The sequence below is a fragment of the Chiloscyllium plagiosum genome, unplaced genomic scaffold (assembly GCF_037043375.1).
Source record: "Chiloscyllium plagiosum isolate Xiang-an unplaced genomic scaffold, Cpla_swu_hap1 HiC_scaffold_4, whole genome shotgun sequence".
In the NCBI taxonomy this organism is placed as follows: Eukaryota; Metazoa; Chordata; class Chondrichthyes; order Orectolobiformes; family Hemiscylliidae; genus Chiloscyllium; species Chiloscyllium plagiosum.
Genome location: NW_028270142.1, coordinates 28845120 through 28860887, shown reverse-complemented (window position 1 = coordinate 28860887; position 15768 = coordinate 28845120). Strand labels below are relative to the sequence as shown.

The 15768-nt window shown below is 39.8% G+C and overlaps 1 protein-coding gene across 1 annotated transcript; it reads right to left on the bottom strand.

Moving 5' to 3' along the window:
• Positions 1-1661: 1661 nt before the first annotated feature.
• On the bottom strand, positions 1662-13054 carry LOC122549514 (CCN family member 3-like). Its single transcript, XM_087985816.1, has 5 exons — positions 12875-13054; positions 12460-12679; positions 8819-9070; positions 4944-5140; positions 1662-2342 (listed from the first exon to the last, which is right to left on the bottom strand). The coding sequence occupies exons 1-5, from the start codon at positions 13052-13054 to the stop codon at positions 2061-2063; spliced, it is 1131 nt and encodes a 376-aa protein (XP_087841942.1). The 3' UTR covers positions 1662-2060.
• Positions 13055-15768: the final 2714 nt, after the last annotated feature.

Here is a 15768-nt window from a genome sequence, read left to right as displayed (position 1 = left end):
CGGTGTAGAGGTCAGTGCGCCGGACTACCACTGCGCCCCCTTTATCCGCTGGCTTAATGGTGAGGTTGGGATTAGAGCAGAGGGATTGGATGGCTGCGCGTTGTGAGAGTGAGAGGTTGGAGTGGGGAGGGAGGTAGACAGGTTGAGGCGGTTAATGTCCCGGCGGCAGTTGGAAATGAAGAGGTCGAGGGCAGGTAATAGGCCAGCGCAGGGTGTCTAGGTGGATGCAGTGTGTTGGAGGTGGGCGAAGAGGTCCTTGGAAGGTGGGCGGGGGTCCTGATTGTGAAAGTAAGCTCGGAGGCAGAGGCGACGGAAGAAGTGTTCGATGTCACGGCCTGTATTAAATTCATTGATGCGTGGACAGAGGGGGATGAAGGTGAGTCCTTTGCTGAGGACTGATTGTTCGTCCTCAGTGAGGGGGAGGTCTGGAGGGATGGTGAAAACTTGGCAGGTTTGGGAGCTGGGAGTGGGGGCGGAGCCGGTAACTGGAGTGGGTGTGATGGTGGGGGGAATTGGGGTGGAGTCATGAGCAGAGGTGGTGTTCCCCTCAGGGCTCTGGGGGAAGGAATGGTGACAGTGGTATCTGTGGGGGGGGGGGGGGCGTGTCAGCAGAATGCAGGTACGTGGCGTTGGTGGGGGCGGAAGTGGTGGCAGACACGGCAGAAGGGGTGGCGGAAGTCACTGAGCGTGTGACATCAGTGATGATGTGAGGGGCGGAAGTGATGTCACGTGTGATGCATGAGGAATTGTGAGGGGCGGAAGTGGCTGTGGGAGTGCCCATGATGGGGGCGGAAGTGACATCATCAATCAGCGCAGGGGTGGCAGCTGCACCAGCCGCATGGCTAATGGCATCCGAGCAGTTCCAGAGGGAAGGGAAATTGCGGTCTCTAAAGGAGGCAGCCATCTGGTGTGTTCTGGGGTGGAACTGGTCCTCCTGGGAACAGATACGGCGAAGGCAGAGGAATTGTGAATATGGGACGGCATTTTTGCAAGAGGTAGGGTGGGAAGAGGTGTAATCCAGGTAGCTGTGGGAGTCGGTGGGTTCGTAAAAAATGTCAGTGTCAAGTCAGTCGTCATTAATGGAGATGGAGAGGTCCAGGAAGGGGAGGGAAGTGTCAGAGATAGTCCAGGTAAATTTAAGGTCAGGGTGGAATGTGTTGGTGAAGTTGATGTCCAGGTAAATTTAAGGTCAGGGTGTCCAGGTAAATTTACTGTATGCTTACGTTTGTGTGTATAGTTTAACATTATGTATCTTTAGGAAGAGTGATTCTGAAATTAAAATAGTTTATCAATATGGAGTAAATGAATATTCGATCTGAATGATACATGGAGAGTATGTATGATACACAAATCAGCTAGCTTGATTTACTTTTGCATTTTATCACTAATGTTATTTTCTAGTCCTCAAATAAGGTCTTGCAAATGCCAAGGTGAAGCACATGGTTTCTTCCCACAGCATTTATCAGCAAACCAAATATTGGCATAAAATTTTCCACTAAGTAGTAAAAAGGGACACAATCATCCAACTCACTGAAAATTTGGCATCATTGGATTTGGAGATGTATATATTGCAATAGGATCAGACAGAGTCAGTCAATGCGGTTTTGCAAAAGATAATCATGCTTAACTAAATTAGAGCTCTTTGTAGAAATAACAGGCAAGTTGGATAATAGACAACTTATGCACTAGGGTCTCAATTCCAGAGATCCCAATTTAGTTGATTGTTTCTTCAGACTTTAGCCTGCACAATAATTTCAGATTTGTATTAGACATGGCAACTCAAGACATGCGTGGTGTTTTTATAAAAAATATATTTTAAACAACCATTTAATATGCAACTGTACAGGTACAATTCTCATGTTGATTCATACCAATAAGTATGTTTTCTATTTACAACCTAGGAGGCAAGAACATTGTTTAAATACATAATTCAATAAAAATGTTCAAGTATCTTCAAAATCAAGGGGCAAACTGAAAGCATGTTAACTGTAGTTAAAACCCACTTAAATCATAGAAATACTGCTGCAGTAACCACTGTTGGCTTCTCAACCATAAAATACTTAGGAATCAGATATTTGGTCTGCTTGGAATACAGTGTTGTCTTGTGGGCAATTATAATGACAGGCACATGTGATGATTACCATCATTTGTTTTTGAACAATTATTCCTCCTGCACATTTAAAATCCAGCTGGGTTGTTTTGGTGCTGTGAGGGGTGCAGCATCTTCCATCATTGCAAACTCCACAATATTTAGGTTTGTATGACTGGACACTTAGGCAGCCATCGTATTCAAATCTTGTAGGTTTTGTTGCTTTTGGTGTTCGAACACATTTTTTCCCTTTCTTTAAAAACAGGAAGCAGAAGACAAACCAATTAAAACATTGTACTTTTAAAACTAAATATCTAAAAAAAAACCCAATAGTTTAACAGCTTTAAAGTATGGCAGTCATGATTTGTATGTACTGGACTGGGGCGTACAAAGTTAAAAATCATACAACACTAGGTTATAGTCCAACAGGTTGATTTGGAAGCACTAGCTTTTGGAGCACTGCTCCTTCATCAACCACCTGATGAAGAAGCAGCACTCCGAAAGCTAGTGCTTCCAAATAAACCTGTTGGACTATAACCTGGAATTATGTGATTTTTAATGTAAAAATTGGCAGCATATTGGGTTCTGATACCATAACACATGCAAAAGAACTTAACTTGCACATCAATGTTGTTACAGGACATAATTATGAAATTCAAAGAAGGTAATTTCAGTCTGAGTTTACAGGAAGAGACAATTTGGGATTCAACTTTGTTTGCTTGGTAAATTCACAATTGCATTAATTATTGATGAAATTGAGTAGTAAAAATACTGTGGGTTTTCAAACAAAGTTGTTGTCACTGAAAAACACGCATGATTTTGATTTGGCCTTTACTTAGCAAGTGTTTTGTTTTCAAATGCAGAACAAGAGGGTTGAAGAGCCACATATTTCCAGTTCAGATCGGATTATATTGTCGAGTTACACCATTGTACAGCTCCATCCAAATTGTGTAAAATTCCAGTTCTCACCGTGAATTAAACCAGGGCCTTGTGAAAACTTCCAAAATTCCTTAGATTCTGCTAAAGGTTCCAGTGAATGGAGAATAGGAAATGGGGAAATGGATCATCTTTATTCAAGAAAGGAGGGAAACAGAAAGCAAGACACCATAGACCAGCTAACTTAAACTGTGCAACAGGGAAGTTACTAGAATTCATTATTAAGGGGTTTATAGTGGAATACTTAAATTGCAATAGGATCAGATTGAGTTAGTCAATGTGGTTTTGCAAAAGATTATCATGCTTAACTAAATTAGAGCCCTTTGTAGAAATAACAGGCAAATTGGATAAAGGAGATCCTCAGTTTGATGTACTTGGTCTTCTAAAAAGACATTGAAAGAACTGCCACAACAAAGGGTACTACACAAATTAGAGCTCTGGTGTATGGATGACATTGTAACATGGTTGGTTAACATGAAACAAAGAGTAAAATGGTCTGTTTCTGTTATTCTGAACCATGGGTTCAAACTTCATCACAACCTAATCTTAAACTCATATAGCAATACCTTATCTAAAGGTACGGATGTTCAAATGGTGGAGGATAAATGAAGAACAGGTGAGCTTTCCTGGTGTACCAGCCTAAAATTTATCCTTCGACTAAGGCCAGTAGGATATAAGTTTCTTGTCAATTTTTATTTACTATTTTAAAGGTTTGGCTGTTTTTGAATTCAGTGCCATGTTTGCCCACTTAATAATGACTACAGCTGAAGTAATTTATTGTCTATGAAGTGATTGCTTAAATGATCTGGAGGGTGCTACTTAAACACAAGATTGTTTTTCTTCCTCCATGATTGAAGTGCTTTTATAGAGTTCATTCTTATGTACTCATGAATGATTTGTTGGTAATTTACTTGAGCACATTAAACCTGTCCAAATTTTATGAAATCTAAAATTGGTCAGATCCTTAAATTGGAGAAAGATTTGTATTCCTGGTTTAGAAAATGCATAACAATTGATAGAAAAAACACTTTGGAAACAAATATATACTGTTGATAGATCCTTATAGAAGCATTGCCTTGTGCCTTGTAGAATAATAAGCAAGGAAATTCTGGAGAGAAATTTCATCTCAGTGGCAGTGTGAAATGGATGGTAACAGACCAGCCACGTATTGCTCTATTTATCCGATTGACTTAAAACAGGAAGGATTGAAACAAACTTGCTCAACAGTTTCCTCATTTCCCCTTCCCCCACCTCACCCTGGTTCCAAACTTCCAGCTCAGCACTGTCCCCATGACTTGTCCGGACTTGTCCTACCTGCCTATCTCCTTTTTCACCTATCCACTCCACCTTCAACCCCTCCCCCACTCACTCATTGTACTCTATGCTACTTTCTCCCCACCCCCACCCTCCTCTAGCTTATCTCTCCACGCTTCAGGCTCACTGCCTTTATTTCTGATGAAGGGCTTTTGCCCGGAACGTCGATTTCACTGCTCCTTGGATGCTGCCTGAACTGCTGTGCTCTTCCAGCACCACTAATCCAGGAAAATAAATCAGCTGGCTTCTCTGCCATCTTTTTTACACCCCTACTGAAACAGAATTTCACTTTTGTCCCATGATCAATACCTGATGTTTGCTAAGTTACCAGATTCATACAGTGTGCTGAGGAGGTATATTACTCAATATTACCATGCTCACTGACCTACTTTAGCTCCTGTTCCATTGATGCTTAAAATTTTAAAATTCTCATGTTTGAATGCAAATCCTTCCCTGGCCCTTTATCTTTGCAACCTGCTCTAGTTCTCCAACCCTGGAACAATTCTCCACAAAAAAAGTGTTACAAATTTAAGTTGTTCCAACTCCTGGTGTCTTAACATGCTACTCACAATGCCAAAAGTTCAACGCTGTTGTTTGTACTCACTTTTAAAGTGACTTTGTAATCACCACATGGTCGAACTTCACAAATCCGTGTTTGCTTTATCATATCACACTGGTGGTTTTTATTAGTTACACGAGTAGAAATGCCTATGCCACAGGTTTTGGAGCAGGCGCTCCATTGTGTAGTCTGCTGTATACAGTTAAGTGAATCCAACTCATAGGCTGCCTCCTGTCTGTGAGCTGAAATGAAAAGAATCTTACTCAAGTCGGTGTAAAAACTTTGAAATAATTAAATTTATTGCAATTACAGCAAAATTAAAATATCACCACTTTGATTGGTGTCTTAGAAACTTGGAATGCATGGAAAATTGCAGTTTCAATTTTCACTAGTGTTTACCATAATAAGCTATAGATCCAATTTCAGTAAATCGGCCTTCTCTCCAAGAGAACAGATTAAGGACATTGGGGAATTTGACTGGGAAGCTTTATAGTTGCAATTACAAGCCAAAAAACTCTAGGTTTGCTTGACCCAGACTATCCTATTTTCAAGATTAGCAAAAATAAATTTTGTACCATGGAATCAATCCAGATTTCTGGCATTAAGCATGAGAAAAATCACCCAAATAAAAAAAAACTTATGCAGGAACATTTAAGTTCAACAAAAGAGAGTACATTCTCCGATTTTTTATACACATACTTGCACTTTAATTCTCTTTTAGTTTAATTTATTTCACAATCAGATGCTGTACTGAATCTGGTAACTTCACGACTGGACAGTTCTGTGAAACTACATACCACTTAAGGCATCAGTTTTCAGATTTGATTTTGAACAGAATTGTCAAATCTAGCCACGGAATCCAACTACTTTAGTCCATGAGAATGCAACCTTGACTAGACATTTTGAATTTTCTTTCCAACACTAATAATAGATTTGTAAGTCTGAAAACAATAAAAACATAACCAGTTTAAAAAAACTCAGCCAGTCAAGCAAGTTATCTATTGAAGAACAAGAGTCAGTCATTGAGGCTTCAGTTCTTTAGACCCTGTCTCAGGATTGAAAGACATTAAAGCTGAGCAACATTTCAAAACAGAAGAAGAAAAAAAAGAGGGCAGAGGAGGTGGAAAGAAAATGACAAGAAAATAAATAGAATTACCCGTTAAGTGCATGGATCAAGAACAAGAGATGGTTAAGTGAGCAAAGGGATGTCAGCAACAGAGAAAGAGGCAGCATAAATGGGAGAAAGCAAAGAAATACCAGATTTTCACAAGATACTTGTAAGTAGCTCACGAGAGTACTACAAAGGAAATATTAGAAACTGGCATGGTGCAGCAAACACCAAAAGGAGAAAAATCTAGATGAACGCTAAGGGTGCAGATCACCCTGTCAGTGGTGTTCTAAAAGGGGTCACTACTCCAGGTACCAATAGATTCTCCCTACCCCACCATTCACTGAAAATACTGGAAAGCCTAGAAAGCCTTTCTACTTACCAACAAATTCTGCTAAAGAGATATAAGAGCTGCAGTTGACTCTAATACAGAATTTAATTTTAAGGCCAGAAAGTTGTAAAACACCTATTAGAGGATGCTGTGCTCGTACTTAAGATTAATCAGAACAGTATAAAAGGCCAAGGGCAGATGTCATTTCAATTTTTAATTGAACAAGTGAAAGGGAACTTGGAGTAGCAACCACCTAACTTGTGGTTGCATTCTTTGTTTAGTGAAGATTAAGCAGAAAGGTATTTTGGAATAATAAATACATTGAAATATCGGCATAGTGGCCGGTATCCCACGACCAAATCATCTTTTCTTTATTTGTGTACAGTATACTGGCTATGGCCAGCCAGCTTGGAGTCAGTCTTCTGAACTAAGGAAATTCTAAATCTCCCAGTTATTTTTATTTTCTGGTCAGCCAGGGCTTTCCTGATTGGCTGAGGTTATGGACATTGCAAAAGTAAAGAGAAAAAAAAAAGTGTTGGTTGTAAATGGAAAAAGCAAAGTAGGAAGTCCTAGAGGCACTGTTTATTTTGGAATGTTAAGAAGAAGAGGATAGTGTGTTTGTAATGTGAATGCAGTAGAGGGTAGAAAAGGCAAACAACAATCAAATGCAGGCTGGGTGTTGTCATGTTGGAGAGGAACCCTTGGCTGAGAAGAGCTTTTGGAAGTTCTGATGTAGCATAGAGTCATAGAGATGGACAGCATGGAAACAGACCCTTCGGTCCAACCCGTCCATGCTGACCAGATATCCCAACCCAATCTAATCCCACCTGCCAAAAGCAAATCTTAGCAGGATTTATACACTAAATGGTAAGGTCCTAGGGAGTGTTACTGAACAAAGAGACCTTGGAATGCAGGTTCATAGCTCCTTGAAAGTGGAGTCATAGGTAGATAGGATAGTGAAGGCGGCATTTGGTATACTTTCTGTTATTGGTCAGAGTATTAAGTACAGGAGTTGGGAGGTCATGTTGCGGTTGTACAAGACAATATTTAGGCCACTGTTGGAATATTGCGTACAATTCTGGTCTCCTTCCTATCGGAAAGATGTTGTGAAACTTGAAAGGGTTCAGAAAAGATTTACAAGGATGTTGTCAGGGTTGGAGGATTTGAGCTATAGGGAGAGGCTGAACAGGCTGGGGCTGTTTTCCCTGGAGCGTCGGAAGCTGAGGGGTGACCTTATAGAGGTTTTACAAAATTATGAGGAGCATGGATAATGTAAATAGGCAAAGTCTTTTCCCTGGGGACGGGGAGTCCAGAACTAGAGGGCATAGGTTTAGGGTGAGAGGGGAAAGATATAAAAGAGACCTATGGGGCAACTTTTTCACGCAGAGGGTTGTATGTATATGGAATGAGCTGCCGGAGGAAATGGTGGAGGCTGGTACAATTCCAACATTTAAAAGGCATTTGGATGGGTATATGAATAGCAAGGTTTAGAGGGATATGAGAATGCACTTAAAGCAAACTCTGAAGAGATAGAATAATGTTCTCAAGGATTGGTGTCTGCAGAAATATAACCCAAGTAGTTTTGAGAATCAGAATAAACATCAGAATCAGCAGCCCATATTGACCCATTGCGAAGACCCAAAAGAAAACTAAAGATTGAGAGATTGATCACAATCACATGGTGGAAGTGTGAACACTTAAAATGATGAAATAATCTGTAGCAAGATGAACAAAGGAAATACCACCAACATCAATGTGTAAAACTGAAAAGGTTACCTAGTGCCTTTTACTCCAGAGATTGCTCCACTATTTTCTAAAGACTGTGTAGGTAACTGCTCAAGTGAAGAAACAGGCTGAGAAAGATTGATGTGTAGGGTGACTGTAGATCAAGAGTAAAAAAGGAAACAGCTAGGTTTAAAAGACTGGAAATGAGAAACTACTTGTTCATGACGTGGGACACAATGGCCAATTGTAATGCACCTGCATTTGTCCATGAAGAAATTAACAAATCCAATATAGATGAGGGTTTGAATCTAGAAATCATTAGCTGTATGGCTCAGACTTTTATTTGCCAAACTAAGGAACTTTTATTATAAGTATAACCAGTAGATTCTGGGAAGAATTGAGAGACACTGGTTTAGGTGTCCACTCTATGTAACATGCCTTTTTTTTGATAGCCATTTCTTTGTTTAAAGCAGCATACACCAGAAGCATTAATGTTTATGTGTTTTTACTTTAACTATTGACTGACAATATATCTGGATGCCCAATTTCCCGATATGCTCTGCTGGAATAAAAGTGTTAATACAGTATGTACACATTTCAAAACATGTTTAGAATAAAATTAAAGCATCACTCTGAAGCTGAAAGATTGGAGCTATGGAACTGACAGTCCATTAGAATTACTTATACAGTAGAGCGTGTAAAATAAAGTATCCACAGTATATAATAGCTAAAAAAAAAACAAACATCATATTTTACCTGCCAGTAAAAATCCTTCAATAGGAGCTTCTTGTTTGTGGTCACAAACCCATTGCTCACAACACTCTCCTGGCATCTGTACTTGTTTAGGAAATGGGCAATCAGGCCCAGGCAAAAGAACATCCAGATTACAACGTGGCACACAGCCGATCAGACCATCTTTACAGGAGCACTGGTATTTGCAGCTTGGCTGAAATGTTTCACCATTTCGATAGACAACTCCATCATACATGCAAATATTACCTTCATGTGCTGGAATTCAAAAGATAAGGAGTGTTAAGTTTATATTATTCTTAATAAGAGTGCCAGCAAATACAGAAATATACATCTAAGTGACAAGTAGATTTTTTGATAAATTATAGTGGGAAGAAATGTGAAAAAAACTTGATTCACAAATGCTTGTTTTCTTACTTATTTAGTTGATGAACAATCCATTTTGTTCAACATACTACCTTTGAAAATTTCTTCAGAAGTATAAATTCAACTTTTTAAAAAATAAATTTCTTAGGAAATATTTGTACAAATTGAATATAGTGTAACCAATCACTTGTACATTAAACTGATGTAGCCCAGGGACTCTGGCGACAGCAATGGCATGGACTGATGAAGCCCGGAACAGGTCTCTGGCTGTAGCATGGAATGGGCCAGTGAAGCCCGGAGTAGGACTATAGTTGCTGAGAAGGAAGATTCGGACACTGTCCAAGCTATCTTTCTTTTTTAATTTTATTTTAAGTTAATGAGAATGGCACTGATTCATGGAGGCAGTTTAAATTTTTCACTTTTGTATTGAATACACATGACGATAAATAATTTTTAAAAAAACCATCATAAACTGCAGACCGGTGTTTTACTCAACAGGGAAAATACTCATGAGCTTGCAGTAATAATTTCACATCCCAGTGACACTGTACCTTGCAGCATTATTGGCAGCGTGTAACATGTCAATTGTATGTTACATGTGAGAATTCCTCTGAAACAGTGATATAGCAGTAATGTCACATGACTAGTAACCCAGAACCTGAGGCTTATGGTCTGAAATCATGTGTTTGAATTCCATCGTAGCACATGGTGAAATTTGAGTTCAATAAAAAAATCTGAAGTTAAAAACTAACCTAATGGTGACTATGTAACCAGTGCCAATTGTTGTAAGACTTCATCTGGTCCTCAAATGTCCTTTAGGGAATTTTAAACCATCCTTACCTGATTTGGCCCACATGTGACTCCATATCTGCAGGATTATAGCAACTCTTAACTGCCCTCTAGACATTCAGGGACGGGCAACAAATGCTAAACCAGTCAGCAATGTCAATACCCATGAACTAATCATAAAAAATTATTGAAGATAATTTACAAATATCATCAATAGACATACCCATTTTTATTTCTCTGATGAATGTAGTTGTCCAAGTGACAAGAATGTCAGTGTTTAGTCAATTCGTATGACTGTTTCTCCAACTGTAGGCTGAAATATCCTTTATTATTTGAAGTAATAAATCAGTGGGGAAATGGTATCCAAATGGCCTATTCCAAAATTGTAATTGATTTGTGTTTCCACAAATAAACATTGACACATACATTTATTTAAGAAACAAAATCAATATGATTAGTGAAAGGATCACTACCATTAAAATGCCGACATGCAATTTGGGTTGAACTATTTAATTAATTAATAGCTGGGTCAATTTTCAAAGTGGATGTGGTGAGGGAACTGATGCACTATATTTCTACTTAGCTGCCTGACCTTACTTGTCAAGGGGCATATCGTTATAGATGATCAGTAATGCTACAGTACCTAGTGAACAGCAAATTTACCTTCCTTTAATTCAACTGGTTCAGAATCAAAGTTTTAAATTTACAGCTTTCACAAGTTATAGTGAACTTATTTCTTTTGTATTATTTTGCATAAGAATTGCCAATTCCTTCAGTTGGATCATGACTACAATTCGTGCAGCAATGATTCATCATTTTCCATTATAGATGTCTATCTAATCCAAGGATGAATCACTTAGAAAAAAAGAGGCAGAATTCATTTAAGTTAAAATGTTGCGTATTTTTCAAAAGTCCTTTGTTCGAATAAAAACAGTTCATAATTTCCATCTCCTCACACTAGACAGCACTAGTTAATACATACTATATTATACCAGGCACGCTTCACACAATGGGTAATACACAATTTCACGTCATATTCTAATTGTGACTTTAATGGGGTTTTGCAAAGCTGTCATTACACTTCAGCTTTCCAACATTGCTTGCCACTAAATGCAGTATTACATCAGCTGTTATGGCCATTTATTCAACGCGCTATTTGAAATAGATTGTGAAACTAAACCTTAAATTCCTCTACATTACTCAGTTTTTCCCACTGAAAGTATCATTTTTAAAAAAAATTACAGTAAAACCTACTTGCCACATTTTTGCTCATTTTACTTGGAGCAATATTCCCTTGCAGATCCCTTCGATTTTTTTTCCTGTATGTTCTCTAACTTGTTCATTTGGAAGCCACTCGTTCTAACCCTACAAGCAAACCATTTGATGTACAATAAACAGAAACAGCACAAACCTGAATTAGGCACAACTGACCACTTTCAACCACAGCGAAACTGCCATTAAACTTATAATTATTTGCTTCTGATAGGTTTTCTCTAATTAAAATTTTACATCTTCAATATTCGCTTTGCCCGAGATACTCAAACTCTTTTGTATCCCATATTATAGTCTGACTCATTCCATGTTTGTTCAAAAATCTTCAAGGGCAACCTTCCTTTCTGAGGTGTAGGTTGGCTGTCTTTAATTATTCACCGAGGAGTGAATTATTTAATCTTTAAATGTAAAATTTTGAATTTTCATTGGTTTCAAATTACCCAGATTGGCCCCGTTACCCTTGTGAAAGACTTGTCTGGACATTCTCGAGTCCTTAGCTAGACATATATAGCCGAGGATTCCCTAGGAGAGTAACTGGCGAGTAACCGCAAAATATAAACAATGCTTGCAACTTACTCCAAAATATTAGCATAATAAGCAATAAACAAACGAGTAGTTATCAGCAGAATTTCTAGCGTGGTTTGCACGTAGGTAGATATTGTAGCATATTTGTCAGAAACGAATGCATAAATAAGTTCATTACTAATTGAATGCTGAACGAGGGGCAAATTCACACAGAACTTGATTGCCCATACAAACGTTACAGAGACACATCGGAAAATGATACAGTATAGCATATTATATTGATTCAGAATTTCGTCAACAAAGTTGCTCTGAGCAGTCAGCGTAGGAGAGCGGAGTCGGATAGTCAAACACCCCAGTCCCTTTGTTTCTACAGCCTCGATTATTATGCCCACCCGCTTTCCCCCTGACATCCAAACAGCCTCGGTTGGTCCCAACGTTTTTATCCTCCTTTAGTTTACATCATTGAACAGTTTCGATAGTTACCAGTTTCGAACGAGCTCTCTAGTCACGATTCATTATTCTTAATTTTTAAAAAATATAATTCTCGAAGCCTGCAATGACAACTTAGTTGACTTGCTCGGACTAAGATAAGCGTACTAACATAGATGAAGCTTCTTAATTGAATTGTTGATAATTGAAATGTTTCTTTGAAAATAGTGAGGCAAGTTGGTTCACCATGCACGCTGTGAACTCACCTAAGCAAATACCGACTCCTTGTCGTGTATCGGCGCTGTAATCGCACTGCAGCCCTTGGTGCGAATCACAGATATCGTTTACGGTGCAGACTTCTCCTGCTTGCTTGGCACAAACTCGGCAGCAGGCGCAGTTGTCCAAGACTAGCCGCACTCCGGGTGTACATTTTGGTGGATCCTTTGGGCATTTACAAAGTGAGGAACATTGCTGGCCGTTGACCCGCTGTAAAATAGAAAGACGGAACACAAAAAATTTGAAATACCAAATCTGAAAAGAATTGCATGTGTTCCTCTCACACAGTTCCCCTTGGGGTTAAGAAACAACTTTTTATTTGCATTTCATTTATTCTGTGAAGAGCAATCACCTCAAGTATAAGCACAAGTAGCGGCACCAGTACCACAATGAAGACCTGCATACTTTCACAACTTTCCGCCTCTGCCCAGGGATGTTAGCCGCGTGAATTTTATACAGCCGCCTTTCTACCGAAGCGCCGCTCTGATTGGCTGAGGCCACGAAAGTAACAGTCAAGCGTCTTCTCTGGCTACTTTGACAACTCCCCAGGGATTGGCCAACAGCTTTCCATGATGCCGTCGCCATGGCGACACCGCGTGGAGTAGGAGTAGGCGTGGAGGTTGAGCGAGGTAAAAACAAGGAGTGCAGATGCTGGAAACCAGAGTCTAGATTACAGTGGTGCTGGAAAAGCATAGCAGGTCAGGCAGCATCCGAGGAGCAGGAAAATCGATGTTTCGGCCAAAAGCCCTTCATCAGGAATAGAGGCAGAGTGCCTGCAGAGTGGAGAGATAAATGAGAGGGGGGTGGGGAGAAAGTAGCACAGAGTACATTAGGTGAATGGGGGTGGGGATGGAGATGATAGGCCAGAAGGGAGGGTGGAATTGATACCGTGACTGATAGCCAGAACATTAGTGGCACATCAATGAATTGGGGCCTGTGCAATGTGTCACCTGGATGTTAGACAACTGTCTTACAGCAGCCAAAACAGCCGGAGTGCAATGTCCTGTGCAACACTGTTTACGTTGGACTCCGAGCAGCATGTCATCTGGTGTGCTAGATGAGAAGATGTTATGTTCTGCAAATACTGTTTGGAGACCGAATGACTCCTGCAAACCGTCATAACACTGAGTTATCAAAATGATTACTCATTAGAATCAAGTTCCTGGTAGGCAAGTAAAATAAATGAATGAATGGGCAATATTCTGTTCAGGAGCGATTAGGTAGATTGACTTTCTGAAATACCGTCCAAAATGTATCCCCTTTTAAAAATCAACTTTAATAAACTTGTACGATAATAATTGAATTGTTAATTCAGAAAGCTTGGTGAGTGTGTTTTTATTCCATCTCAGGCTGCAGGTTTGACAGAAACCTAGCCTTATCAGTCCAATTTTAGGAGTATTTTCTGACTGGTTTTCCCATCAAGACAGGACTTATACACTAAATGTAGAGTGTTGCTGAACAAAGAGACCATGGAGTGCAAGTTCATAGTTCCTTGAAAGTGGAGTGGCAGGTACATAGGATAGTGAAGAAGGCGTTTGGTATGTTTTCCTTTATTGGTTAGAGCATTGAGGAGAGGAGTTGGGAAGTCATGTTGAGGCTGTACAGGACGTTGGTTAGGTCACTGTTGGAACATTGTGTGCAATTCTGGTCTCCTGGATAGGGTAAACAGACAAAGTCTTCTCTGAGATGGGGGAGTCCAGAACTAGAGGACATAGGTTTAGGATGAGAGGGGAAAAATTTAAAAGGGTCGTAACGGGCAACTTTTTCACACAGAGGGTGGTACGTGTATCGAATGAGCTGCCAGAGGAAGTGGTGGATGCTGGTACAATTACAACATTTAAAATGCATCTGGATGGGTATATACATAGGAAGAGTTTAAGAGGGATATGGGCAAAGTGTTGGTAAATGGGACTAGATTAGTTTAGGATATCTGGTCGGCATGGATGAGTTAGACTGAAGGATCTGTTTCCCTGCTGTACATGTCTATGACTCTATGATTCTATGTGTATGGATGACAGCTCCTTTTGAATTTAGTTGGCATTTATTGTTATCCATAAATATTGGCTTAATATTTAAGAACTACAATTATTCAAACTATTAGTTAGTTTGAGACTTTCAGACCAATCAGGCCAGAGTTGGTACAGCACTAAGAAAGCAGTAACTGTATACACACAAGTAGAAGGTAAAGCTTGTAGATCATTGGCTTTTAGAATATGGTTGGGTAAGGTTTAAGCTAGAGTGGCAACGGGATGGGAATCTGAGGAGTAGGGCAGTAGATGCAGAAATTGAGGGAGATGTAGAAACTAAGGCATACACATTAAGAACACGATCAGGCAGGGAAATGCTGCTGAAAAGAGCAGGGGAGGTGGTCTGGAATGCATGTGTTTCAATACGAGAAGTATAATAGGCAAGGTAGATGAACCTAGAGCTAACCTAGGTTAGTACTCGGAACTCTAGCATTATTGTGATTACGTAGACTTAGCTGAAAGAGGACAGGACTGGCAGCTGAATATCCCAGGATTTAGATGTTTCAGGTGTGATAGAAAGGGATGTAAATGGGGTGGGGGAGTTCATTACTGGTAAAGGAGTATCTCACAGCTGTACTGAGGGAGGATAGATCAGAGGATTCATGCTGTGAGGCAATAGGGTAGAACTCAGTAAAAGGAAAGGTGAAATCACAATGCTGAGGGTTTTCTATATGCCTTCCAACAGCCAGTGGGAGGTAGAGGAGAGAATATATAGGCAGATTTTAGAAAGATGTAAAAACAGCAGGTTATGGTGAGTGATTTTAACTTCCCCTATATTGACTGGGACTCACTTAGTGCTAAGGGCTTGGATGGGACAGAATATGTAAGGACCATTCAGGAGGGTTTCTTGACATGGTGTGTAAACAGTGCAACCAAGGAAGGGATTATACTGGATCTGCTTTTGGGAAATGAGTCTGGTCAGGTGAGTAAAATTCCAGTGGGGGAGCATTTCAAGAGTAGTGACCATAATACCGTGAGTTTTAAGATAATCATGAATAGGGTTAACAGCAATCCTTAGGTGAAGATGTTAAATTCGGGGAAGGTGAACTATAATAATATTAGGCAAGAACTAGAGAATTTTTACTGGCGGTGACAGTTTGAGGATAAATCTACATTGGACATGTGGGAAGACTTCAAACGGCAATTGATAAGCATTCGGGAGTGGCACATTCCTGCGAGCATGAAGGATAGCTAAGGCAAGTTATGTGAACCTTGGATGAACAGGGACGTAATGACCTTGATCAAAAAGAAAAAAAGAAGCATATGTAAGGT